The sequence below is a fragment of the Mustela lutreola genome, chromosome 3, assembly GCF_030435805.1.
Source record: "Mustela lutreola isolate mMusLut2 chromosome 3, mMusLut2.pri, whole genome shotgun sequence".
Classification (NCBI taxonomy): Eukaryota; Metazoa; Chordata; class Mammalia; order Carnivora; family Mustelidae; genus Mustela; species Mustela lutreola.
In genome coordinates, this window is record NC_081292.1 from 68,416,863 (window position 1) to 68,442,563 (window position 25,701).

Below are 25,701 nucleotides of genomic sequence, written 5' to 3' on the forward strand. Positions count from 1 at the left end.
TGGAGGCTGATTAGTTTGTTCATGGTCACATAGTGAGGTAATGTGATATTTTAGAAGAGAACCAGCAGAGCTAACAGCTCTTTAATAGTAACTTGATTAATTCAGTGAGCCTTGTTGGCTTTCTAAGCTGGTTTGGAATGTAGGTAACCATGTAAACTAGAACAAGCCTGGGACTTAAAATAAATAGTCCTAGCCTGGTAGAAGCTGGGCTTTAATAAAGACAGTTTTAATCTATTGTGTGTTTTGCCATGAAATAACTAGTGCCTGCCTCAAGTTACAGAACAAGCTCAGGACGGTATTGGTAGTAGGGTCAGATTTTATGTGGTATGGTCAGAGGGTGAGCTTTTTAGTTAATTGTCTGAGTAAAGAGTACTGATCAAATTCTCACAGTCACTCATTCTTGTTTCTAGTTCCCCATGTAACCTTTTTTATATATTCCTAAATGATAACTATTTGTAGTTATCATCCCTAAATGATAACTATTTGTAGTTATCATTTAGTTAACTTGATATTCTTTTTTTTTCCCCTGCAGTGCTCTTTTCTTGTTTCAGTATAAGAATTTTATGTCTGATCATTATGGGGAATCCATTTGTGTGTGTGTGTGCGCGCGCGCGCAAGGGAGAAGAATGGGAGGAGAGCAAACCTGATGAAACTAAAAATTTCCATCTTAAAATGACATCATCATGCTTCATCCTTGATTTATAGTCACTGATGCCTTTTCTTAGATCACATTTTGGAAGCTATCCTAGGACAGTTCTGGAAGCCTCTCTAATTTTCTTTTAGAAAACTTATTCTCCAGTTTGGCAGTGTGTTTTAGAAGCCATTGAAATGTGCTCTTTTGTGCTTGTTCTACTTCTGAGGGTTTTTTCCAAACCAGGATTTGTGCAAAGATTTAGTTCTATGAATGTTTATCACAGAGCGGCACCTGGTGGCTTAGTTGGTTAAACATCTGCGTTCGGCTCAGGTCATGATCCCAGGGTCCTGGGATCAGGTCCTGTGTCGGGCTCCCTGCTTGGTAGGGAGCCTGCTTCTTCCTCTCCCTCACCTGCCACTCCCCCTGCTTGTGTGCTTTCTCTCTTTCTCTCTGTCAAATAAATAAGTATTTTTTTAAAAGAATGTTTATTACAGAATTGTAAGAAAAATAAAAGTTAGAAACAACCAAAAAGCAAAAAAATTAATTATGATAGTTTCATACTTTAGAATAATTTTATAATATATAACTAGTAAAAAGGTAATGATGGTACTTATTTTTTTTTTAAGATTTTATTTATTTATTTAACAGACAGAGATCACAGGTAGGCAGAGAGGCAGGCAGAGAGAGAGACGGGAGGAAGCAGGGTCCCTGCAGAGCAGAGAGCCTGATGCGGGACTCTATCCCAGGACCCTGGGATCATGACCTGAGCCGAAGGCAGAGGCTTTAACCCACTGAGCCACCCAGGTGCCCTAATGATGGTACTTACGTTACTTATTGAAAAGATGTTCATGAATTTGTAAGTAAAAAATTACTATGAATTGTCTTGGATAAAAGAAAAACTAGACATACACATGCATATAGAAAATGATTCATAGAAAAATATCCAGAGTGCCAGACTGTTAACATTGGTTGTTTCTATACAGATAAGTCTTCCCATGCAAATTCTCCCTCCCTTTCAAACTTTGGTTGAACAGAAGAGATGGTTTAGGGCAGCTGCTTCCAGAAAGGACCAAGAAAAACACATCTTGTTAAAAGAAAGGGTCAGATCTCACTCAAAATGACAGGGTAGGAAGATCAAGGGGTTTATCTCTCTACCAAAGCAACCACTAAACTGGAGAAAAAGACCAGAGTCTACTATTTCGGTCTCTGGATCCTGTTTGGACACTTACAAGAACCTTGGGAGTACTTGATGAAGGAAGAAGCTGCTATTTGGCAGTTTGTGGACAAACCAGTGATCATTCCCCATTCCTCAGCCCTTTATCCTTTGGGGACAGTGGCCTATATTCCTGGAGGGGCTTGCTGAAACCAGGGTAGGCACTGGGGACTTTGTTCTCCAAAACTTTGGAGTTTTATGTTTAAGTCAGTCTGTCAGACCCCTGAGTGCTAAGCACAGATATTTGCCCTCATTTCAGCCTTTCAGCTGCAGAGATTTCACCCAGCAGTGTCTACTGGAAGATTTAAAGAATCTGTTCCTCCTCTCCATTCCTCCTTTTGGAGCCACACATTTAAGGAAATCTGTGTTGGATCACTGTGTTGGCAATGACTGCAGAGATAATGGATCAGGAACTTCAGTGACCACACACAACAAGAAACACACAAAGGCAAATAGATATGCAAAAGTGAAAATAGTTTGAAAATGTCAAAACAGATGGCTTCAGCCCACAATAAGCAAAAGTAAGCAGTACTGGAGGAGTAAGAGAATAGATTTCCAGTATAATAGTCAAACTATCGTCTTCTCAAAAAAAAAAACAAAAAAAAAACTATAAAATATACAAAGAAACCAGAGAGTATGGCCCATACATACAACAGGAGAATTTCACAGAAGCCACCCCTGAGGAAACCCATACTTAGGAACTGCTAGTCAAAGATGTTGAATCAAGTATCTTAAATGCTTAAAGCAAACCATGGACAAAGAACTAAAGGAATTCGGGAAAACATTGTCTGAACAAAACCAGAATCTCAGTAGATAGTAATTACAAAAAGGAGCCAAACTCTGGGGCTAAAAAGCATAATGACTGAAATGAAAAATTCACTAGAGGGATTCAACAACGGATTTGAGTAGACAGAAGAGGATCAGTGAACTTAAAGACCATTGAAATGATTCAAACTGAGAAACAGAAAAATGAACAGAGCCCAATAAACTGGTGGGAGATCATCATATGTACCAATGTATGAATCTAGGAGTCCCAGTAGCAGGAAGAAGAAAGGAGCAGAAAAGGAATTTGAAGGAAAAAAAAAAAAGAAAAGATGGAAAAATTCCAAATCTGAAAACATGAAATATATACATCTAAGCTTAGTGAACTCCAAGCAGGAGAAACTCAGAGATCCACACTGAGACATAATACAGTCAAATTGTTGAAACCCAAAGACAGAATTATGAAAGCAGCAAAAGAGAAGCAATTTGTCATAACAGGGGATCCGTAGTAAAATTAACAACTGATTTCTCATTATAGAAATGTTGGAAGCCAGAAGGGGTAGGTAAGATAACATATTTAGAATCCTGAAGGAGGAGGGGGCTAGCCATCAAGAATTTTCTGGCAAAACTATACTTCATGAATGCAGAAGAGATACATTTCCAGACAAAAGTTGAGGGAGTTCATGTACAGTAAACATGTGCTATAAGAAATGCTGGAGGCAGTCCTTCAGGATGAGCTGAAAGGACCTTAGAGAATAACCTGAAACCATAAAAAGAAGTAAAGAATACCGGCTTGAGTAACTATATAGGTAAATACAAAAGTAGTATTATACATCTGGTTTGTTAATATTTTATAAATCTGTGTGTGCTTACACAGTAAAGATGCAGTCTATGACAATAGCAAGGTAAAATGGAACAGTTGGAGAATATCGGAGTGGGGAGTGTTTGTATAATAAGTTGGTACTGTGCAAACTAGGTTGTTGTAACTTGAAGACATTAATTGTAATGCCCAAGATAATACTATGGAACTAAAAAATATACAGAGAAGGAAAGAAGAAGGAGTCAAAATGGTACACTACAAAATACCAGCTAAATGAAAAAAAAGAGGCAATAATTGATGAATTAAGGAACAAAAACATACAAAACATACCCAAAATAATATCACAATGCCAGAAGTAAATCCTTCTTTATCAATAATCACCTTAAATGTAAATAGATTAAATTCTACTTAAAAGTGGAGATTGGCAAACTAAATTTAAAAAACCCCACAGAGTCCATCTATATGCTGTATAGAAGGGACTGACTTTAGGTATGAAGAAACAAAGAGGTTCAAAGTAAAAGGATGGGGGTGATACTCCATCTAAATAGTGACCAAAAGAGAGCTTTGTGGCTTTATTATTGTCACACAAAGTAGACTTGAAATTAAAAAAAAATTACAAGAGATAGAGGACATTATACATTGATAAATATATAAGAAGATGCAAATTATAAATTCATAAATATAAACATATATACATTTAAACGCAGAACCCCAAAATATATGAACACAAACTGACAGAATTGAAGGGAGAAATTTTATGCTAATGGAGACTCTAATAAACATTTTCTATAATGAGTAGAATGATGAGACGGAAGATCAGTAAGGAATTAGAGGACCTAAACAGCACTATAATCAGTCAGACCTATCAGATGTATACAGAACTCTCCACCCAAGAGCAGAATACATGTTCTTTTCACATGCACATGAACATTATCCAGAATAGACCATAAGCCACAAAAGAAGTCTTAATAAACTTCTCTTAGGGGCTCACCAGAAAGTGTAAGGTTGAATATTTTACTTGCCTCATCTGGTCTGTGATCTGGGTTGAGCAGAGTTAGGTGCACTCCCCCAGGTTCTATTACAGAAAGAGCAGAGATATGTTTGTAAGAAGCAGTCTGTCTCTTTGGCAGAAAAGGAGAGATCCATTTGAGTAAGGAAGCTGAGAGAGCTCCTTTGCCCTCTCTTAAGACTTTACTTCTATCCCTATTAAGAGTGCGGTGTAGGGGCACCTGGCTGGCTCAGTTGGAAGAACGTGGGACTCTCCATCTCAGGATTGTGAGTTTGAGACCCTTGTTGGGTGCAGAGATTACTTAAAATCTTAAAAAAAAAAAAAAAATGGTGTAGAGTGTTAGTTCACAAAAATTTAGTGCATTCAGTGATGATTCTTGTAAAAAAGAAACTAGCCCATCGGGTCATTGAATTATGCAGAGCAGTAGAAGAGAATAGCAGAACTTAGTTAGCAATGATTAAAGAACAGCTCACAGGAAAATGCTGCCTTTAAGCCAATGAAAACTGTGACTGTATTTTCTGCTGCTCTAAAAATTAAATGAAGCAATAGCTTTACTGTAAAGCTTTACTGTAAAGCACAAATTGAAGAACTCGGGGACTAGATGATAAATAAGGCAAGACAACGAAAGTAGCTGAAACCTATACATTCAGAATCAAGAAGTAGTTGAAAAAAAGTTGAATAGAGGGGGGCCTGGGTGGCTCAGTGGGTTGAGCCTCTGCCATCTTGATTTAGGTCATGATCTCAGGGTCCTGGGATCGAGTCCTGCATCGGGCTCTCTGCTCAGCGGGGAGCCTGCTTCTCCCTCACCTCCCTGCTCATGCTTTCTCTCGCTATTTCTGTCTCTCTCAAATAAATAAAATCTTTAAAAAAAAAAAAAAAAGCGCTTGGGTGGCTCAGTCAGTGAGCATCTGTCTTCTGCTCTGGTCGCTGCCCCAGGGTCATGGGATTGAGCTCGCATTCAGCTCTCTGCTCAGTGGGAGGCCTGCTTTTCCCTCTTTCATTCCCTCTATGTTTCCTCTCACTGTGTCTCCCTGAGAAATGAATAAATAAAATCTTTAAAGGAAAAAAGAAGAAGTGAATGTTTAAATAGATCACAGAAGTGAAGGCACTTGGTAGGAGCACAAAGTGTAAAATACGCACTAACCAAGGTAATGGGCACAGGTAGAAATGAGAATAGCTGTCCGCGGCCATCCTCCCCTACAGGTGAGATCAGTCTCATCTGATCGCAGAAGCTGGGCAGGGTTGGGCAGGGTTAGTACTTGGATGGGAAAAATGAGAAAGCAAACAAATAAAAAATTAAAAAGAATGGAGAGGAATTGAGATACAGATGATAGGTAAAGGCATTTTGACAGAACAGTCCAGTCTCAGAATAATAAAGCTAAAATAGTGGAACACAAGTATTTAGAGATATAATTCAAGGAAGCTCTTCAGAAGTAACAGAAGAGTTAAATTTACATATAAAAGGAGCACCCCTTGTATCTGGGGAAAATGACCCAGAATGATTAACAGTAGGGTATATCCTTGCAAAGTTACTGGACTTTAAGATCAAGAGAGATTGGATGCCCATGCCAAAAAACCATATCACTTATAAATAAAGATTCGTTTGCTCAGACTTTGCAGATCTCAGTGCCAGAAAGTAATGAATCAATACCTTCATTTTCCTGTCTTCACTCAAAGAAGGAAAATGAGAGCCAAGATTTTATATCCAGTCTAGCTGTCTGTCAAATACAAAGACTACCGAAAGAAGTTGTTTATGAGCTCCATAGTTTTCATGAGCCCTGAAGAAACTGCTAAAGGATGAACCAAAACAAACAAAAGATTAAAGTGAGAATTGGAATGAAAGGAAAAGTGTGTACTCTGCTAACTCACATTGGGAAAGGAAAAAGGAGGGAAGGTAGAGTATAGAGTGGTGTCCTCATGTGTGATAAAATATTAAAGGACAATGCCCTAAGCTGACAGATCAAGAAGTGGAAATATAAGCATATTTCGCAAAATGAAGGTATTTTTGAAGATTTAAAAATTGTAGCAATGCTGTTCAGTAAAGGTTCAATAGATTATGGTCCATCCATATTATGGAATACTTTACAACCTTGTGAAAGAACGAGGAAGGTCTCTGTGTACCGGTAGGGACGGAACGCTAAGAAAAATGAAAAAGCAAGGTGCAGAACATACAATGGAATATGCCACCGTTTATGTAAAAGAAGGAGAAAAATAGTATGCGATGTTTCTTACATTTGCCCAAACTCAGGAAAGGTACACAGAATACTTTAAGAAAAAGATGATCACTTTGGGGGAGGGCTTGGGCCGTAGCTGCATGGATGACTGGGTAGGGTTAGGTTTTTCGCTGTGTTCCCTTCTGCCTTCTCTCCCGCCGTCCCTCCTCCTCGTATTCTTTCCCTGCTTTTCTTCGTCCTATCTTGCTTCGTCTTCCATTTTTTAGACATGTGAATGCATGACATATTCAATAACTAGCCTAATAGAAAAATCAATGTTCTCTTCCCTTTTCCCCCAAATTCTGGTTCAACATAAAGTCTTAGGCAAAGCTTAGGGGTAGTTTTAGCTGCTGTCTCTATAGGATCTTATGGGATTTTCAGTCTTCCACAACGTAATCTTCTTAAGTAATCTTCCCCAGGCCTTCTAAGTGAAGAAAAACACTTTGGTGATTTGCTGTTTCATCTGGACAGGTTCTCCCCTTTCTTACGTTGTCTGTGAAATACTCAGTACTTGTTAAGTCTGGTTCTGTGGTTAAATGAAGCTCTGTTTCTGATCCTTTGTATAGGTTATTTATGGGATTAGTCTTGCTGGATGGTTCTAGGCTCTTGTGAGAGAGCATTTTCCCTTGAGTCAGTGTCTAATATTCATTCTCAACTCAGTATAGTCAAACCAGAATTCCGGATAATGTGTACCAACTTCAGGACTCTGGGAAACAGAAGACATGAATTATGTTTAGTTGTTTGTTTTGGTTTGTTTCAGTTAAGGAAAATGGGGCAACAAGAGGTTGTGACTTGTCAGAAATTACCCAGAAAATAGGAGTAAAGCAGGCGCATACAGCTCTGATCTTGTGAATAGGGCTCTGGCTACCAGGCTGCCAGATGTCTTAACCATTGACACTGTGAATCCTGCTGTGTTGATAGGAGGACTCAGCATAGTGTGTTGAGTCATTAGGGTTTTCCTCTCAAATGAAGCTCATTAATTTTTTGGTCCTTGTGCAGCTATCCTCCCAAAGAGATTCTCACATTTATTTCTGGGGTGCATGAGTTTGGATATAGAATTTGAAAGCAGCGATGCTACTGTTACTTATACATGCATGCAAACACGCACACTGGGATGCAGTGTAATTGCCAGTGATAAAATTGTTACCTTTTGTGTGTGATTTAAGATAAATTGAAGGGATTGCTCATGAAGGCATGCTCATGACCTTGAACTCTTTTAGGTTACTTTTCCATAATGGATAGAATACATGTATTCTGCAACATTTTCTAGAATTTTCTAAGGGCTTTAGCTCCTACAGATTAATTGTATTGCATTTCTACTTTGGTTTTCAAGGTTGTAACTATAAAATGGGGTGATAATCTTGTCATCTTCATATTATTCTGATTACTGAATGGGATAGCTGATGTGAATGGAATGCACTTTTGTAAAACTGTAAGGTGCCTTATGAACACAAGAGATGGTAGTGCTAGTATCGTATTAATTAGATCTCATCTGCTCCCCATATATTCGTACCATTCAACTCTGTCCCTTCCAGATTTGCTCTTTTCTAAGAATAGGACTAGAAGGATCATATCAGGCATAAATTCTTATACAGTAGCATTTTTCCCCTCTGTTTCTTTTTCTGCATGCTTTCGTCTAAGTAAACACAGTTTTGAATAATTTTATACACAAAATTTTTACAATTAATAATCAATAAATAATACTGTAGAGATATAAAAACTTAGGAGTCATAATGTGGACATAGGCTTTATAAGCAAACAGTTCTGTGTTTTAAAATCCACTTGCATCCTGTATTGGCTGTGTGACCTTGGGCGAGTTACTTAATCTCTTGTTGATTCAGTGTTTTCATGTGTAAAGTGAAGGATAATATTTATCTTTTGAGATTACTAAGGACTAAATGAGGAACTTTTTGCAAAGCACTTGGGAACACTGTTTTCACAGAATTTAGTCTACCTTAATTTCCTCAAACTTGCTAATTCTACTTGGACATTATCACTTGATATTAATAGTTTTACCATTTTGGTTCCAGTCCTTTTACTGTAAGTTACATTGATAAAGACCAGGAATTTGATTCCACAGTTGTTGTAGATACTTTCTATTTTAGATTTGGTGGAATGAAAAATGAATACATTGTGAAATATGTGCATAAGAGCGTATATTATTTTGTTTCTGGCTTATGTGAGTATATGGGAATCTGAAAACTCATCAGGTATTTCAAAAATAGGATGCATTTATTTAGTATATTTTTCACATATCTACCTGGTGCTATTATTAGGCTTTGGAATAAAGAGCTGAAGAGTTCTTGCCTACATTGGAGGTCATCATTTATTGGAGACAGGTAAATAAGCAGTTATAATCAAATCTGAGTCAAATCTGAAGAGAGCTAGAACCTGGAGCATGAATGAAACCTTTTCTTCCAGAATAAGGAGATGGAGTTTATTTTAAGATGATGAGGAATTGGTAGATACTTATATTTAGAGCAACATGAATAGACTGGGAACTTAGGATAATTACCTGGAAGCATACAGTGGCTTCAACATCAATTTTTATCATCTTCTACACTGCAGCCATTTACTTAAAACCTATTACATATCTACCTCATGTATATATTATCTCATTTAATCTAGCACCATTTGAATTAGATATTCTTGCCATTATTTTATAGATAGGAAAACAGAAGTACTAGAGGTTAATAAAGGAGTTAGATAGTGACTGGACACACAAGGGAGAGTATGTTTGATTACCTACCATTCTACATGGTGATTTTAATCTAATAGAAGTTAAGATGAGAGGTGATGAGTTGTTGATCATTAGTCTCCATTTTCATGTGTTTTATTTTATGAACATTTCACTGAATTTAGTTTGATTCTAGAGTTTGAAGATAACATGTGTTCCCTGGGAGGTGGATTTAAACCCAAGTCCATTACTTCATCTGGTTAAGGAAACACTCTGGTTTGTTCTAAAACTAGAGGGGAAAAAATGGTTGTGTCAGACTTGCTCCTTCTTGAGCTTTTCTATCTTACAGGATTTTGGTTCCTATTCTGTAGAACTCTTATAGACTAGAAATTACTTATTTCTCCAGCCCATCTCCTTTTCCTCTAAGTAAAATTATCTTAGTATTTGAAATGATACCTCATGAGGATTAAACTTGGGACCTGGCTCCTCACTATGAAGGATAGGTAAACAAGGTTTTATCTTTCTGCTCCATAAAGTTTATATAGTATACTCAAGCAATGGAATGAGAGGTTAATAATTCTTCAGAGTTTTAAAAAAAATAAATCTGATTATTAATCCAGTCACACTCATTATTAGCTAAGTACTGTCAAAATTGACCATTTACCCCTTCATTCCTAGTTCTTTAGTTGAAAATATAAAGTATTTCTTCTCTCCCAGAAATGTGGTATAATGAGTTATTTTTATTTATATATAACTAGAAAGGGGTGATACAAAGATAGTGTATGCACAGTTTTGACTTGCTTTACTTACCTTTTACTTCTTCTATTTCAGCTCAATCTGAAATCGAAGTTTCTGTGTCTGCAAGGAATATCAGAAGGTTGCTAAGTTTCCAGCGGTATCTTAGATCTTCACGCTTTTTTCGTGGTACTACTGTTTCAAATTCTCTCAACATTTTAGATGATGATTATAATGGACAAGCCAAGGTGTGTATTGCTTTTTCAAGAAAACATTAATTTTTGATAAGTTTAATGAAGCCTTCCCCACCATGTGGTATTGAATTATTAGAACCTCTCTTTGTATGCAAAAATCACTTAAGCCCATTTTTCAGGTTTTTTCCTTTAGAGCACATGTTCATTTTGTAAGTAGGTATTACAGAGCAAGGGAAATTTCTCTAAGTTACTAAAATAGTGAAAATGTTTTCATTTATTATAACATTAACAAGTAGCTCAGTAGGGCATTAAACTATGCAATCACACAGATTCTTAACTCTGAGAAGAATATTATAGCTGTTCTAGAAATTAGACTAAATTAAACTATTCTGTAGGCAAGGACTCTGTGGCCTGAAGAGCATCAGAGACCAGTTTGAGGTTGCCTCCTGGCTAGAGGTATACCCAGGCCTCACGACTTCCAGTCAGATTACTTTTCAGAGTCTCTTCTATCACTGAGCTATTTGAGGATTTATACGTTTTGGTTTTTTCTTTTCTTTTCTTTTCTTTTTAAATCTTATTCCTATTTTATTTTATTAAGAAAATTCTTTTTTTATTATCATGTTCAGTTATCCAGCATATAGTACATCATTAGCAATTCATTAGTTGTGTAAAACACCCAGTGCTCATCTCCACATGTGCCCTCCCTAATACCCATCACCCGGTTACCCCATCCCTCCACCCTCTGCCCTTCTGTAACCCTTGATTTGGTTCCCAGAGTCCAGAGTCTCTCGTGGTTTGTCTCCCTTTCTGATTTCTTCCCATTCAGTTTTCCCTCCCTGCCCCTGTGGTCCTCTATGCTATTCCTTAGGTTTTCTAATTAAATCCAGTGATTATAAGCATTATTTTCTATTTCCACAGTTTAAAAGAAATGTCTTAATGAGGTGAAGCTCTGAGCAACTTGGTTTTGACCAAGTGAGGGTTTTTTAATAATCTTATGTTTCTAGTGTTTTTAAAAATCATTTTTTGATTTAATATATATAGGCCAGATTTTCCAAGTGTGTGTATCTACATAGGGCGAAGGCATCTTCTTTATGATTACATTTAAAGCAAAAAGATTGCTTCCTGGTTTGATGAAGGAAATTAATAGAAGGTGTTCATGCTTTCTTTGAATTTGAAAAATTTACATGTTCTTCTTTTTAAAATGAGAATATTGATCTGTGTATGATTGTATGATATGTAAATAGTTTCTACCGGTAATATATTAGTATTATTTATGTCAGTTTATTCATAAATATATACAACGGTGAACTTTCCATAAAAGTTTCAGGTTACAAATATATGGTTTAAAAAATTCAATTAATTTCATTTTGGGGTTGTTACGGGATTTATTTGTTTAACTGAAATACACATCACCTTAAAAATAAATGTAGTAAATGCTATTACTTATTGTATAAGGATAGTTAAAGAATATAAATGAGTGCCTGCAAGTTGGGAGTGTTTTTTAAGAAAATGACTAACCAATAATTTAAGCATAGTGTAAAATAGATGTCAAGTGCCTCATTTTCAGAGTTAGACCACCTGATTTTCGATCGCAGCTCTGTTACTTTCTAGCTGCTCAAGGCAGTTACTTTTAGCTTGTTTCTCCATCTGTAAATGAATATTGAAAACAGTGCCGTCTTCACAGTGTTGATACGAATATTAAAAGAGAACTAGCACTTTTAACAGCATGGAATATATTAAGTACTCAGCTATTGTAACTTATTTTTACTAAACTTTTAAAATCTAGTTTCTAGACCCATGCAGTGTATGAACCACACTTCCGTGGTATTAAATTAAAATTCTTGAAAAGTTCATGGGAGTGAGTTGAAAAAAGCATTAACCTTACCTGTACATTCATTACTTGGAAAGCAAATAATATTTGGTTTTCCAAATGAAGCATACATTTGGATAGTTTTTAGAGTCAGCTGGAAATGTCATGATTAAAAAGAAAATGATACTTAGCATTTCTCAGATCACTTTCCATTTTCACTAACTGCTCTATGGGCTATCTACAAGAGACAGACTGTTATTGAAATTAAATTACAGTAGGAATGTTTGGTTTTCATTTCAGTGTATGCTGGAAAAAGTTGGAAATTGGAATTTTGATATCTTTCTATTTGATAGACTAACAAATGGTAAGTGAAGAATTTGACTCAAATTACTGTGTACTCTAGACTGCTGCCTTGATGGTATAGGCCCGTTGCTTTTGTTTCTTTTCTTTAGGTCGTGAGCCCTCTGCTGGCAGAAGAACACCATTTTGTCCCTTTTCTTAGTTACTGATTTCTAAGCCAGAGAATCGCTGTCATAGTTTTATTTTTTCATTCCTCTTAGCAGTAATCAAAAGTTATAATTATCACCCTAATTCATGTTACTATTATGGATAACCCAAAGTGAAATTATTACCTCATTATGTTCTTTATTTTTCTGTTTTGGTTTCTTTTGGATTGTGGCTATTTACAGTGAATCTTCTCATACTGTATTCCAGCTTTGATAGCCACAGATATGTGGTAGATTAATGACATTTTGAAAGATATCCTTTCCTCTGACTTTGTGGTCCTCGGGCTTTTCTTTCTGTGAACACTTGAGAGAGAGGATTTATTCTAATCAGTGGTTCCCTCTGACACTGCTTCTCCATGGTTGAATGGGGATGAGCTTGTAGCTTCTTTGGAGTCTTATCAGAATCTATAGAATATGAGTGATCTGAAAACACTAGGTGATTCTAATTTGTTTACCCCCTCCTGTGTTTTGTTTTATTTTAGGGGTAGGTGTCCTATTTTCTTATTCTCTTTGGGAACAGGAAAAGGATTCCCTTTGGGAATCATTTTTATTTAGGATAAAATTTTTCGCATAAAAAATGGTACATGTTGGGACGCCTGGGTGGCTCAGTGGGTTAAGCTGCTGCCTTTGACTCAGGTCATGATCTCAGGGTCCTGGGATCGAGTCCCACATCGGGCTCTCTGCTCAGCGGGGAGCCTGCTTCCCTCTCTCTCTCTCTGGCTGCTTCTCTGTCTACTTGTGATTTCTCTCTGTCAAATAAATAAATCTTTAAAAAAAAAAAATGGTACATGTTGTTCAACTGGACTTTGTCCCTGTCTAAGCATCTTTTTAGTAAGTGAAGCAGAGTTGGAAGTGCACTGAGAGAAAGTCACTTCTGAGTGTTTAGGATGAAGTAATGGCTCTGTAGTTCACTACGATATACTTCAACATCACCATTTTTTTTTTCTTAATTTACTTTGGAGTGAAGTTCATTTCATAAGGAAGACATGGAAAATGGTCAAGGAGATACAACTTTATTCATCTTGAGAATCAAAGAGGATCTAGTTTTTTAGAATTACTATGTTATTACCTATAATATGTATGGCTATGTAAGGTGAAAATAGCTTTGTAATCACCTTCTGTTTGTCTGTACACTTTTGACAGAAAATAAATTTGACTGTTCTGGGTAAAACGATAAAGATCATGAACTCTGTCTTATCTTCTTACCTCTTTCCCGCTTCCCTGCCCCACCCCCCTTTTTCCTTTCCTTTTCTGTTTCTCTTCCACCTCCCTTTTGCCCTTTGGTGACTCTTCTGTTCCTCTCCCTGCCCCCACTTTGGTATGTCCACACAGAAAATTCTCTAGTATCTTTCACACAGTTGTACTTCTTTTTTTTAAATATTATGTGCAGTAAAGTATCAGTTGACTTATCTTCTAAGATATAGGAAATACCTTTTTTTCTAACTTAATATGAATATTATTTCAGTTGTTATCTCAAGATAAACGTAAATAAAATACTGCCACCCTTAGCACCTTCAAAATTTAGCCTTATATAAACTGTAATAGCTAATAGCCTATTATTAGTCTACTGGGACACTTGTCACTCATCGAAATAAGTGATTGTTCTCTAAATTTTATTTCTAAAAAGCACATATCCTGCTTGTTAGGGATCTTGGTGATAAAAGTAGAGTGAGGTTGACAGTGTGTGGGATGGGCAGAATAGCCACTAGCTACATTAGTTAATTTAATACTTTGCTTTCACTTTAATCATCTCGTTACTTTTTGTGGAGTTGGCCAGATGGTTTCTTCTTAAGATTGATTGTTAGGAGTTAGCTACCCACCTATGATTTTACAGATGGTGATATTCATATTCAGTTAAATACAGCCACCGAAAAGTTATAGGAATGCTGTCCATGAAGAGAGATTATTGAGAAGCAAATGGGCCAAAGAAGAGTTTTTTTCTTCACAATTTAATTGGAAGTGCTTTGCTTTTAAAACCGCTTAGCCTGAAATGAATTCTGGATGATACATGTATATGGTATCCAAGTATATAGTTTTCCTGTCTTGTTTATTGATCCAGTGCTTTCTGTATTCCTTACTTTGGGCATTTCACCAGAGGACATTGTGGGGAGGTCGGGGAAGAGGCAAAACTCAGTGATTCCCGCAAAGACAAATGGCCCCAGCTTGCCCACAGCAAGCAATAAAGTACTTGCCATCTGGTAGAGTACATTCCTTTTATAGGAATGAGAGATTATGTGTGAAATAGCAAGATATGATTTGTCACCCCGAAATCTGTCTGGTATGTGAGGGACCTTTGTTGCCAAGCCTGTGTTATGGCCTTATTCCTTCACAACCTAGATGCCTTTATATTTTTTTATTTTCTTGTCTGATTGCTGTGATCCCTACTTCCAGCACGGTACTGAATGAAAGTGGCATGTGTGGGGATTCTTTTTTTGTTGTTCCTGATCTTACAGGGAAAGCTTTCAGCTTTTCACCATTGACTGTGATGTTATTTGTGGGTTTGTCGTGTTTGGTCTTTTTTATATTGAGGTATGTTCCCTCTATACCCATTTTTTGAGAGTTATCATAAATGGATGTTGAATTTTTCTAATGGTTTCTGTGCATCTATTGAGAGGATAATGTGATTTTTATCCTTTATTTTGTTAATGTGATGTATCATGTTGATTCATTTGCAATGTTAAACCATCCTTACATTCTGGAATAAAACACTGATCTTAGTATGTAATGCTTTTAATATATTGTTGAGTTCGGTTTGGTAGTATTTGGTTGAGTGTTTTGCATATATGTTCATCAAGAATATTAGACTGTAGTTTTCTGTTTTTGTAGTGTCTGTCTAATTTTGGTGTCAGGGTAATGCTGGCCTGGTACAGAAACATTCCTTCCTCTTAATTTTTTGAAATAGTTTGAGAAGGATAGGTACTTCCTTTTCTCTGAATGCTTGGTGGAATTCTGTGAAACCGTCTGGTCCTGGACTCATTAGTTGGGGGGGTTTTGATTCCCAATTCATTTTATTGCTAATAATTAGACTGTTCAGATTTCCTGTTTCTTTGTGATTTAGTCTTAGAAGATTAAATGTGTCTAGGAATTTATCCATTTCTTCTAGGTTGTCCAGTTTTTTGGCATATGCTTGTTTTTTTAGTCTCCTAAAATCTGTATTGTGGTGGTGTCTATTGTATCTTCTTCTCTTTCATTTCTGATAGTACTTACTTGAGTCCTGTCTCTTTTTTTCTTGATGAACCTGGCCAAAGTTTTATCAACTTTATTTATCATTTCAAAGAATCAACTCTCAGGTTTATTGATCTTTTCTATTATTTTTAAAGTCCCATTTCATTTATTTCCACTATGATCTTTATTATCTCCTTCATTTTATTAACTTTGGGCTTTGTTTTTTCCTTTTTCTTGTTCCTTTAACTGTAAGCTTAGATGGTTTCCTTGATAATTTTCTTAGTGCTTTTGGTATGTTTTATCACTCTGAACTTCCCTCTTAGTACTGCTTTTGCTGTGTCTCCTATTTCGAAACATTGTATTTTCATTTTCATTTGACTCAAGGTATGTTTGAATTTCTCTTGATGTTTTTCTTTTACCCCTTGGCTGTTTTTTAACATGTTGCTTAGCCTCCACATGTTTGTTTTTTCCCCAGGTTTGGTTTGGTTTGGTTTGGTTTGGTTTGGTTTTTGTTTTTGTTTTTGTTTTGTAATCTAGTTTCGTACTGTTGTGATTGGAAAAGATACTTGGTATGATGTCAGTGTTCTTACATTTACTGAGACTTGTTTTGTGGCCTGACATGTGATCTGTCCTGGAGAATACAATGTGTTCACCTCAGAAGAGGTGTATTCTGCTGTTTTTAGATGGAATGTTCTGTGTATATATATACATTCAGTCCATCTGGTCTAAGGTGTCATTTAAGATCACTGTTCCTTATTGATTTCTGTCTGGATGACCCATCTACTGATATTAAGTGAGGGGTATTAAAGTCCCCTACTAATATTGTATTACTGTTAGTTTCTCCCTTGATGTCTATTTATATTTGCTTTGTATATTTAGGTCCTTCTATGTTGGATGCATAGATATTTACCATTTCTTTTTATCCTTTTGTTGGATTGATCCCTTCATCATTATGTTTCTTTTTTTTTTTTTTTTTTTTTTAAGATTTTATTTATTTATTTGACAGAGAGAGATCATAAGTAGGCAGAGAGGCAGGCAGAGAGAGAGAGGAGGAAGCAGGCTCCCCGCTGAGCAGAGAGCCCGATGCGGGACTCGATCCCAGGATCCTGAGATCATGACCTGAGCCGAAGGCAGCGGCTTAACCCACTGAGCCACCCAGGCGCCCCAATGTTTCTTTTTTCTTATTCTTCATTCCTTTCTTGTCACTTGTTAGAGGTTTTCTTTTTAAGTTTACTCTTTTGTCTGATATAAGTATTGCTACCCAAGCATTTTTTCATTTGTGTTTTCATGGAATATTTTTTCTCTCTTTTTTTTTTTCCTTGTGTATTTTTTCTATCTCTTGACTTCCAGTCTATATATGTCTTCAGGTCTTAAATGAGCCTCTTGCAGGCTGTTTATAGGTTGGTCTTGATTTTTTATCCATTGAGTCACCCTGTGTCATTTGATTGGAACATTTGGTCCATCCACATTTGAAGTAATTGTTAATAGGTATATATTGCCATTTTGTTGTTTTCTTGTTGTTTTATAGTTCTCAGTTTTCTTCTGTTGCTGTCTTCCCTTTGGTTTGATTACTTTCTTTAGTGTTGTGTTTTTATTCCTTTTTATTTTCTGTGTATCTCTTAGAGGTTTTTGGCTCCTGGTTACCATATATAACACCTCATGTATACAGCAGTCTGTTTTAAGAGGACAGTCACTTAAGTTTGAACACATTCTAAAAGAACTACATTTCTACTCTCCCCATGACATTTTGTTTCTTTAATGTCATATTGTATGTATTTCCTAAGTAAATCCTGTAGATACAGTTGATTTTTACTATTTTTGATTTTTAACCTTAATATAAGCTTTATATGTGGCAGGTCCACTACCCTTTACATTTTTGCTTTTACTAGTAAGACTTTTTTCCTTCATAATTTTCTTCTATTTTTGACCTTTTCTTTCTGCTCAAAGAAATCCCGTTAACATTTCTTACAAGGCCTGTTTAGTGGTGATGAACTTCTTTAACTTTTGTTTGGGAAACTTTATCTCTCCCTCAATTCTGAATGATGTCCTTGCTGGGTAGAGTATTCTTCTTTATAGGTTTTTTCCTCTCAGTACTTTGAATATATCATGCCATTCTGTTCTGGCCTGCAAAGTTTCTGCTGAAAAATCAGTTTTATGGCGTTCCATTTGTTCATAACTAGTTGCTGTTCTCTTGCTGTTTTTAAGATTCTCTCTTCATCTTTAATTTTTGACATTTTAATTATTTGTCATGATGTGGGACTTCCTTGGGCTCATCTTGTTTGGGACTCTCTGTGCATCCTGGACCTAGATGTCCATTTTCTTCCCCCAAGTTAGGGAAGTTTTCAACTGTTATTTTTTCAAATAAGTTTTCTGCCCCTTCCCTTTCTGTTTTCTCCTTCTGGGACCCTTATAATATGAATATTAGTATGCTTGATATTGTCCCAGAGGTCCCTGAAACCTTTCTCATTTTTAATTTTTTTTTCATTATTGCTGTTCAGTTTAAATGGTGTCTACTACCCTGAATTCCACATCACTGATCTGTTCTTCTGTTTCATCCAATCTGCTATTGATTCCCTCTACTGAATTTTTCATTTTAATGTATCTTCAGCTCTGATACGTTCTTTTTTATATTTTCTGTCTCTGTTGAAATTGTCACTGAGTTCATCCACTTTTCTCTCAAGTTTGGTGAGCATCTTTATGACCATTACTTTGAAGTCTTCGTGAGGTAGACTGCTTAATTTCATTTCATTTAGATTTTTTTTTTTGAGGTTTTGTCTTGTTCTGTCATTTGAAACATGTTGCTCTCTTCCTTTCCCTGTTTTTGCTTGTATATATTAGATAAATCAGCTGTGTCTCCTGGTCTTGAACATGTGGCCTTATGTAGAAGACATCTTGTGGGGCCCATTAGTGCATTACCTGCAGGTCACTATAAGCAGGAGCTCCAGGGTTTTCCCCTGTGTGGGCTATATGTGCCGCCTTTTGTGGCTGGACCCTGGGACTAGTTGGGGAGCAGGGCTAGCCCCCAGTGTGGCTGGCTGTGACTGTAGGGGAGGGACCACTTTGGTGGGATGCCAGTCCCAGCTGAGGCCATTCACTGAGTGTGGCAGGACAGTAGTCACTTTGTGAGGGACAGATACCAATCCCAGTTAAGGCTGCCTGCTATGTACAACAGGATGGAAGCCACATTGGAGGGGTATTCTCTGTGCTGGGTAGGTTGAACCGGACAGGTACACAGGGGAACACCTGGCCAGGGTGAGCAGTGTTATCATAGTGTCAGAACTGGTGTCCACCAGCATCAGGCTGGCTAGACAGGAGGAGGGCAAGAAAAATGCTTTCATTCCTGGAGAAAGTACCCGCAGATCCCTGACCCTACTGCATAATGTATGGCCCAAGCACTCAAGTGAGTTTGTGTGCAGGCCCTTTAAGAGTGGAATCTTGGCTTCAGATAGCCCTGCAGCTCTCCTGGAGTTAAGCTTTGTTGATTTTCAAAGCTTTGGGACCTACAACCTGCTGTAGAGCCAGAGGTTGTGGAGGACTGTCTTCCTGGTGCAGATCCCCAGGGCAGGGGGTGCCTGATGTGGTGCTTGAACCCTTCACTTCTCAGGGAGGATCACTACACCTATGATATTCCTCCTGCTTGTGGGTCACCAAGCTGGGGGTGTGGGTTCTGACCAGCCCACATCTCTGCTTCTCCTACCCCTCACAATGTGGCTTTTTCTTTGTATCTTTAGCTGTGGAAAAGCTATTCTGCTAGTCTTCAGGTCGTTCTCAGAGGCTTGCTCTGTGTGTACTTGCTTTTGGTGTATTCTTTGTAAGAGGTGATCTCAGGATTCTACTACTATGCCATTTTCAGAAACTCCTGCCCATTTTTTAAATTGAGATACAACTGACATACATAACATTATATTAGCTTGACGTATACAGTGTAATGCTTTAATATATGTATATATTTAAAACAATTACAGAAAGTCTTTAACATCTATCACTGTACATAGTTACAATTTTTTTCTTGTGATAACTTTTAAGGTCTCCTCTCTTAGCAATTTCCAAATATGTAATACAGTATCTTTATTTTATTGTTTTAAGTAAGCTCCATACCCAGCTTGGAGGCCAACACAGAGCTTGAAGTCATAACCCTGTGATCAAGACTTGAGCTGAGATCAAGAGTCAGACACTTAACTGACTGAGGCACCAAGGCACCCCTACAATACAGTATCATTAATTATAGTCACCATGCTGTACATAGCATCCCCCAGACTTATTTTCTAGCTGGAGATTTGTACCTTTTGACCCCTCACTCACTTTCTCAACATTACCAACCCTTGACTCCAACAACCACCAATTTATTCTCTCTCTATGAGCTTGGCTTTTTGTTTAAGATTGCACATACAGGGGCACCTGGGTGGCTCAGTGGGTTAAAGCCTCTGCTTTCGGCTCAGGTCATGGTCCCAGGGTCCTGGGATCGAGCCTCGCATCGGGCTCTCTGCTGAGCAGGGAGCCTGCTTCCCTTCCTCTCTCTGCCTGCCTCTCTGCCTACTTGTGATCTGTCAAATAAATAAATAAAATCTTTAAAAAAAAAAAAAAAAAAGATTGCACATACAAGTTAGATCATGTGGCGTTTGTCTTTCTCTGTCTGACTTACTTCACTCAGCTTAATGTCCATAAAATTAATCCATGTTGTTGCAAGTGGCAAGATTTCCTTCATTTTCATGGCCGAATAATATTCCTTTATATATGTATACCACATCGTCTTCATCCATTCATCTGTCTGTGGACTCTTAGGTTGCTTCCGTAACTTGTTGTTGTAAATAATGCTGCACTGAACATAGGGATGCATATATCTTTTTGAATTAGTGTTTCCTTTTCTTGGGATGAATATCCAGAAGTGGAATTGGTAATATGTTAGTTCTCTTTGTAATTCTTTGAGGATCCTCTTACTGTTCTCCAGAGGGGCTGCCCCAATTTATCTTCCCATCAACAGAGCAAGAGGGTTTCCTTTTCTCCACATCCTTACTGACACTTTTTATTTCTTGTCTTTTTGATAACTTTTCTGCCGGGTGTAATGTGACATCTCATTATGGTTTTGATTTGCATTCCCTGATGATTAGTGATAATTGAGCATCTTTTCATCCAACTCTTGGCCACCTATAGGTCTTCTTTGGAAAAATATCTATTCGTACCTTCTATTTTTTTAACTGGATTATTTGCTTGAACATACATTGTGAAGTATCAAGGCAATTTTTGTAAGAATCATGGATTTCTTAGAGAACACTAAGATCATGGTAATGTTATTCTTACTGTCTAAATGCCGGCAATAACTTTTAAGCTCATAACTCTTTAAAACTTACATTTAATTAAGCCACAACATATTTGTCTTTCTAGAGGAAATCTACAAAACCCTGAGAAATACAATAAAAGGTATCAAAAATGGAGAGTCACATCTTGGAAGGGAAACTAACCGTTACAACAGTAGTAGTTTTTCCAAATGTAATTTCTATACAAGTGTTGACTCCGCTGTCATGACAAATGAGTGGAAGTTGAGGATGAGGTAATCCCTACTGCATCAGAAAATTTAGCTGTGTAGGGGACTAGAGAAGGTGTCACTGGAGGGAGCCAAGAGAGTCAAATACAATTTATTATTTGAAAGATAAGAAAATCTAGAGCATGTCCAACTGCTCACGCTTATTGAACAATATAGGGAGCAACTGAGGAGGGATATTTTGATTTGCTGGGATGGAGGACGAGGCATGTGGGGTGGTGTGTTGGTAGGATATCCAAGCAAGGTTTCTGAGAAACTCTACGGGGGTTGGAGAGATTGGCTTTGAAAAGGAAAGGAAAGCTGTACATTTTCTGTGAAGTCTGAGCCTGTTGAGAATGAGGTGGTGAATGGGAAGTATGTCAGAAGTTTGAGAAGAGAGGGGCTCATGTCAGAATCCCAAGACCCTGGGATCAAGCCCTGCATCAGGCTCCCTGCTCGGCAGAGAGCCTGCCTCTCCCTCTATCTTTGCCTGCCGTTTTGCTTACTTGTGCTCTCTATCTCTGTGTCAAATAAATAAACACTTTTTAAAAAAAAGTTTGAGAAGAGTAGTAGAGCCTTGAAAATAGGCATTTGAGGAGGTAAATTAACCATTTTGCTAGAAAAACATAGTAAGACTGCTGTGTAGTATTGACCATGAACTTAAGAGTGATAGAATAGAATTCTGCTTAGTTTCGTGACCACTGCCCACCCCCCACCCCTTGGTGCTATTCAGATTTCTTGCTACAAGTGTGAGGGGGTCAAGTGGTCAGGTGCAAAGTTTTGATCTTGAGACCATTGATCCCTCCTCCTAGCTCTGTATCTTGAAGATTAAACACAACCTCCACCTAACACACAGTGCAGCTAAGGCAGTTGACTTTGGATGTCCTCATTCAGTTAAATGTCCTCATTCAGTGGAGGCATGGGTCGCTGAAGGGAGTGCAGCCTTGTTTTGGGTGCTTTGGGAAGCTACATTCAGCTTAGTGTGGGATAGTTTTCAAAGTTTCTATTGATTGTAATTATTTTGGTGTCTTTCAAAAAATTGATCGGTTTAAAAATGCTTATTTGGTTGTAGAAAAATGAAACAAAGCCATTTTTTTCCCTTAGAATGGAAAAAAAGAGATGTGAGATTTAAAGTTCATAGCTGGTAAAATAAAAGGATGTAAATTTTATATGGACAAAAAGTGGGAAGTGGTACTCCCCATGTTTTATATTCAAAACCCATATTTGGAAGCACAGTGCAATGATGCAAGCCTTTATTTCTTACTAATATCTCTTCTTCTTTCATTTTAGGAAATAGTCTAGTAAGTTTAACCTTTCATTTATTTAGTCTTCATGGATTAATTGAGTACTTCCATTTAGATATGATGAAACTTCGTAGATTTTTAGGTAAGTGATTCTAACCTGCTTAACAGTAATAACCAGCTACTCCAAATTTAGTGGCTTGAGATGACATGCATTCATTTAGCTCCGAGTCTGTGGGGTCACTGAATGCTTCCTGTGGTCTGGCTGAGCTCAGTTACGAGCCCGCAGCTGACCGTAGGCCAGCTACTCCTTGGGCCTTGCCTGGGACCTCACCTGAGACCTCAGCTGGGGGACACTGGGCTTCCTGGGGCTTAGCTGTCCATGGTCTCCCATTAAATTAAAAGGAGGCAGAGGAGTTTGGCACCTTAATAAATTCACATTAAAAACAAAAAAGAGGAGCACCTGGGTGGCTCAGTGGGTTAAAGCCTCTGCCTTTGGCTCAGATAATGATCCTGGGGTCCTGGGATCAAGCCCTGCATCAAGCTTTCTCCTCAGCGTTGGGGGGGGGGGGAGCCTGCTTCCTCTTCTCTCTCTGCCTGCTGCTCTGCCTACTTGTGATAACTGTCTGTCAAATAAATAAATAAAATCTTTTAAAAATTTTTAAAAATAAAAACAAAAAAGAAGGAAATATTTATTTATTTGACAACAAGCCGAACTTATTCAAGGATTAGTGGCCAGTGTCCGTGAGAGAGCTGGTGTCCCCACGACCCCCTGCACCCCGCCGGTCTCGGCACTGGCTCTCCGTCACTTCCACCACATCCTGTTGGCCAAAGCACATCAGATGGATGAGCAGCACCTCTCTGCCAGGAAGCTTTGAAGGTTCAAAGCCATGGCTGGAGGGCAAAGGGAAGAAGGTGGGACACTTCTGCAGTCGGTTTCTTACACTGACCACTGCTTTATTACAAAGATGACACTGTTTCTGTCCTTTTTAAAAAGTTTGAAAGCTCAGACTTCAAAAAATCAAGTACGTTGTATTTAGGTGTTCTTTTTCTGACCCCAGAAATCTCTTTACAGTAAATTTTAAAGATTATTTTTAACATGTTTAAACAAGTAGGGTGATATTTGCTTAGGACTGCTGTGCTAGGAAAAAAGTTGAAGTTTTTCACCAACTATGTTAAAAGAAGTGTGAGGATTATTTCTTACTCTTTTAAAGAAGAAGATAATATTTTCTTTCCTCTTAAATACCAAAGGAAGATAAATTCATTACCTAGGCCTTTGAGAAACTTCTCATGTATATTTATTTATAATTTATATGCCTGTAATATACTTATATATTGTATAAATTATAAAACACATAGAAAAATGGATACTAAGAAAAACGAAAAGATTGTTTGAAAACATGAATTAAAGTAAATATAGAATCCCAGTGCTCATTCCTTCTCACTGGTGAGTCCTGGTTTATCACTGTGGAATTGACTCACTTGACTCAGTGACCAGTAGATTAGGGTGTTATGCTGTTGGGGCTGTACTGCAGACCTGAGGGCAGTGGGGACAGCTCTACCCTAATCCTAATCTACTTTTTCATGAGCATGACAGATACTGAACAGTGAGTAGGATTAGCAGAAGGTCCAGCCCTACTACTGAAAAATTAATCCCAGATCCAGAACATACCTCACTGATGAGGCACCTGTAGGCTCATGTTCATACTCCCCCAGTAACTGTCATATTTTAGTTTCATATCGATATTTGTTCACTGGTAACTGTTTAGAATCTAAAACAGTACTTGACACAAGTATGTGTTGAATGAATTATACTATTTGTTAATTAAGCTGAGAAACTTTTAAAATTACATTGAAAAGAGGGAAGTTTGGCACAGTGATAGATTCACATTTTAAGAGAGAAAAACATTTATTGTTTTGACATGAGTACCTTCTGAAAGTTTTGAACAAGTCAGTGGTCAAATGGTATTGATTCATTGGTATGCATGTGAGTTATGAGGTGATTATCATCTCTCTGAAGCTGAACAGTTAGCTGATAGCCACATGAAAATTTTAAATGGAAAACTTGAAATCATCATAATTTTTGTACTTGTACATGTTTCTCAACTACAGTGAAATCTGGGGTCTTTTGTCTTTGATGCAGTTATGATTCAAGAGGATTACCACAGTCAGAACCCTTACCACAATGCAGTCCACGCTGCAGATGTTACTCAGGCCATGCACTGTTACTTAAAAGAACCTAAGGTAAGGTGCTGATATTTCCAGTGGGTGAAAATCCTTAGAAAACTTCCTCTGGCTTAACTTTCAAATACTTTTCCTTAAATTAGTGATTTGACTCAAAGTGAGAGTCTTTCTTCACAAGAAAGAGATCTGCCTGGATAACATTTGCCACCGTGGTTATATTTATAAGTGCAGCAGCGGAGAACTGGGTGATTGTAGAGTGCGAGGCTGAAGTCCAGGCAAGGTCCAGATCCTAGGAACCCCCTGTCCCCCCAGGGCTGTCTTAAGACACTGGCATTTACACCAAGCTCCTTGTGAGCTCCATGAAGGCTGGACAGCGTTAGTCCAGGTCAGTGAATGAATGGGGAGCTACAGAAGGGAAACCGGAGACTCTAGAAACCCCTCGTGGTTGTGGTGTAAAAATGAATCTGACAAGACCAGGAAAACAGAGGCCTGTCAGGAGCTGTTTCATTTCAATGCACCATGAACGAGCCTGGCAGCCCAAGCTAGAACAGGTAGCCTTGGGGAAGGAGAGAGGTGGGTGGTCTGTAAGGTCTCTCGGGAGTTCAAGTGCCTAGGTTATAGTGTCTGCGTGTACATGGGGGAGTGAAATAGGGAGAAGAGTCGATGAAGACCACAGTGGGCAGCGGAGTAGAAGGTGGAAGTCTGTGAGAGAAAGAGTGTAGAAAGGGAGCAAGTTTTGGGGGTTAAGGCTGGTAGAAATGATGAGTTCCATTTTGGATATGTGGAATTAAGCATCTTTGTGTGATATCCAAATGGAGATATGATAGTTGGATCAAAGACTCTGGAGCACAGGAGAGAATCTGTTGGAGCTACAGATGAGAGAATCACTGACTGAAGACGATAACAGAAAGCCACATTTGCCCGTGGACGTTTCCTACCCCTGAAGGTTCTGAAATTATGCTTGCTTACTCTAAGCTCTGCTTATAAACTCCTCTCGCCTGGGATCCAAATTCTGGCTAG

The 25,701-nt window shown here is 37.8% G+C and overlaps 1 protein-coding gene across 6 annotated transcripts in view; it reads left to right on the forward strand.

Moving 5' to 3' along the window:
• The window catches only part of PDE7A (phosphodiesterase 7A), a 115,779-nt gene that overhangs the window by 77,524 nt on the left and 12,554 nt on the right, over positions 1 to 25,701 (forward strand). For all 6 annotated transcript variants that reach the window (XR_009351735.1, XM_059166337.1, XM_059166339.1 and 3 more), the window contains exons 4-7: positions 10,160 to 10,311; positions 12,368 to 12,431; positions 22,547 to 22,642; positions 24,641 to 24,741. Coding sequence is in view for 5 of the 6 variants with exons in the window: in XM_059166337.1 (XP_059022320.1) it covers positions 10,160 to 10,311; positions 12,368 to 12,431; positions 22,547 to 22,642; positions 24,641 to 24,741 (413 nt within the window). In the remaining variant the exon portion in view is untranslated. The remainder of the gene's footprint in view (positions 1 to 10,159; positions 10,312 to 12,367; positions 12,432 to 22,546; positions 22,643 to 24,640; positions 24,742 to 25,701) is intronic.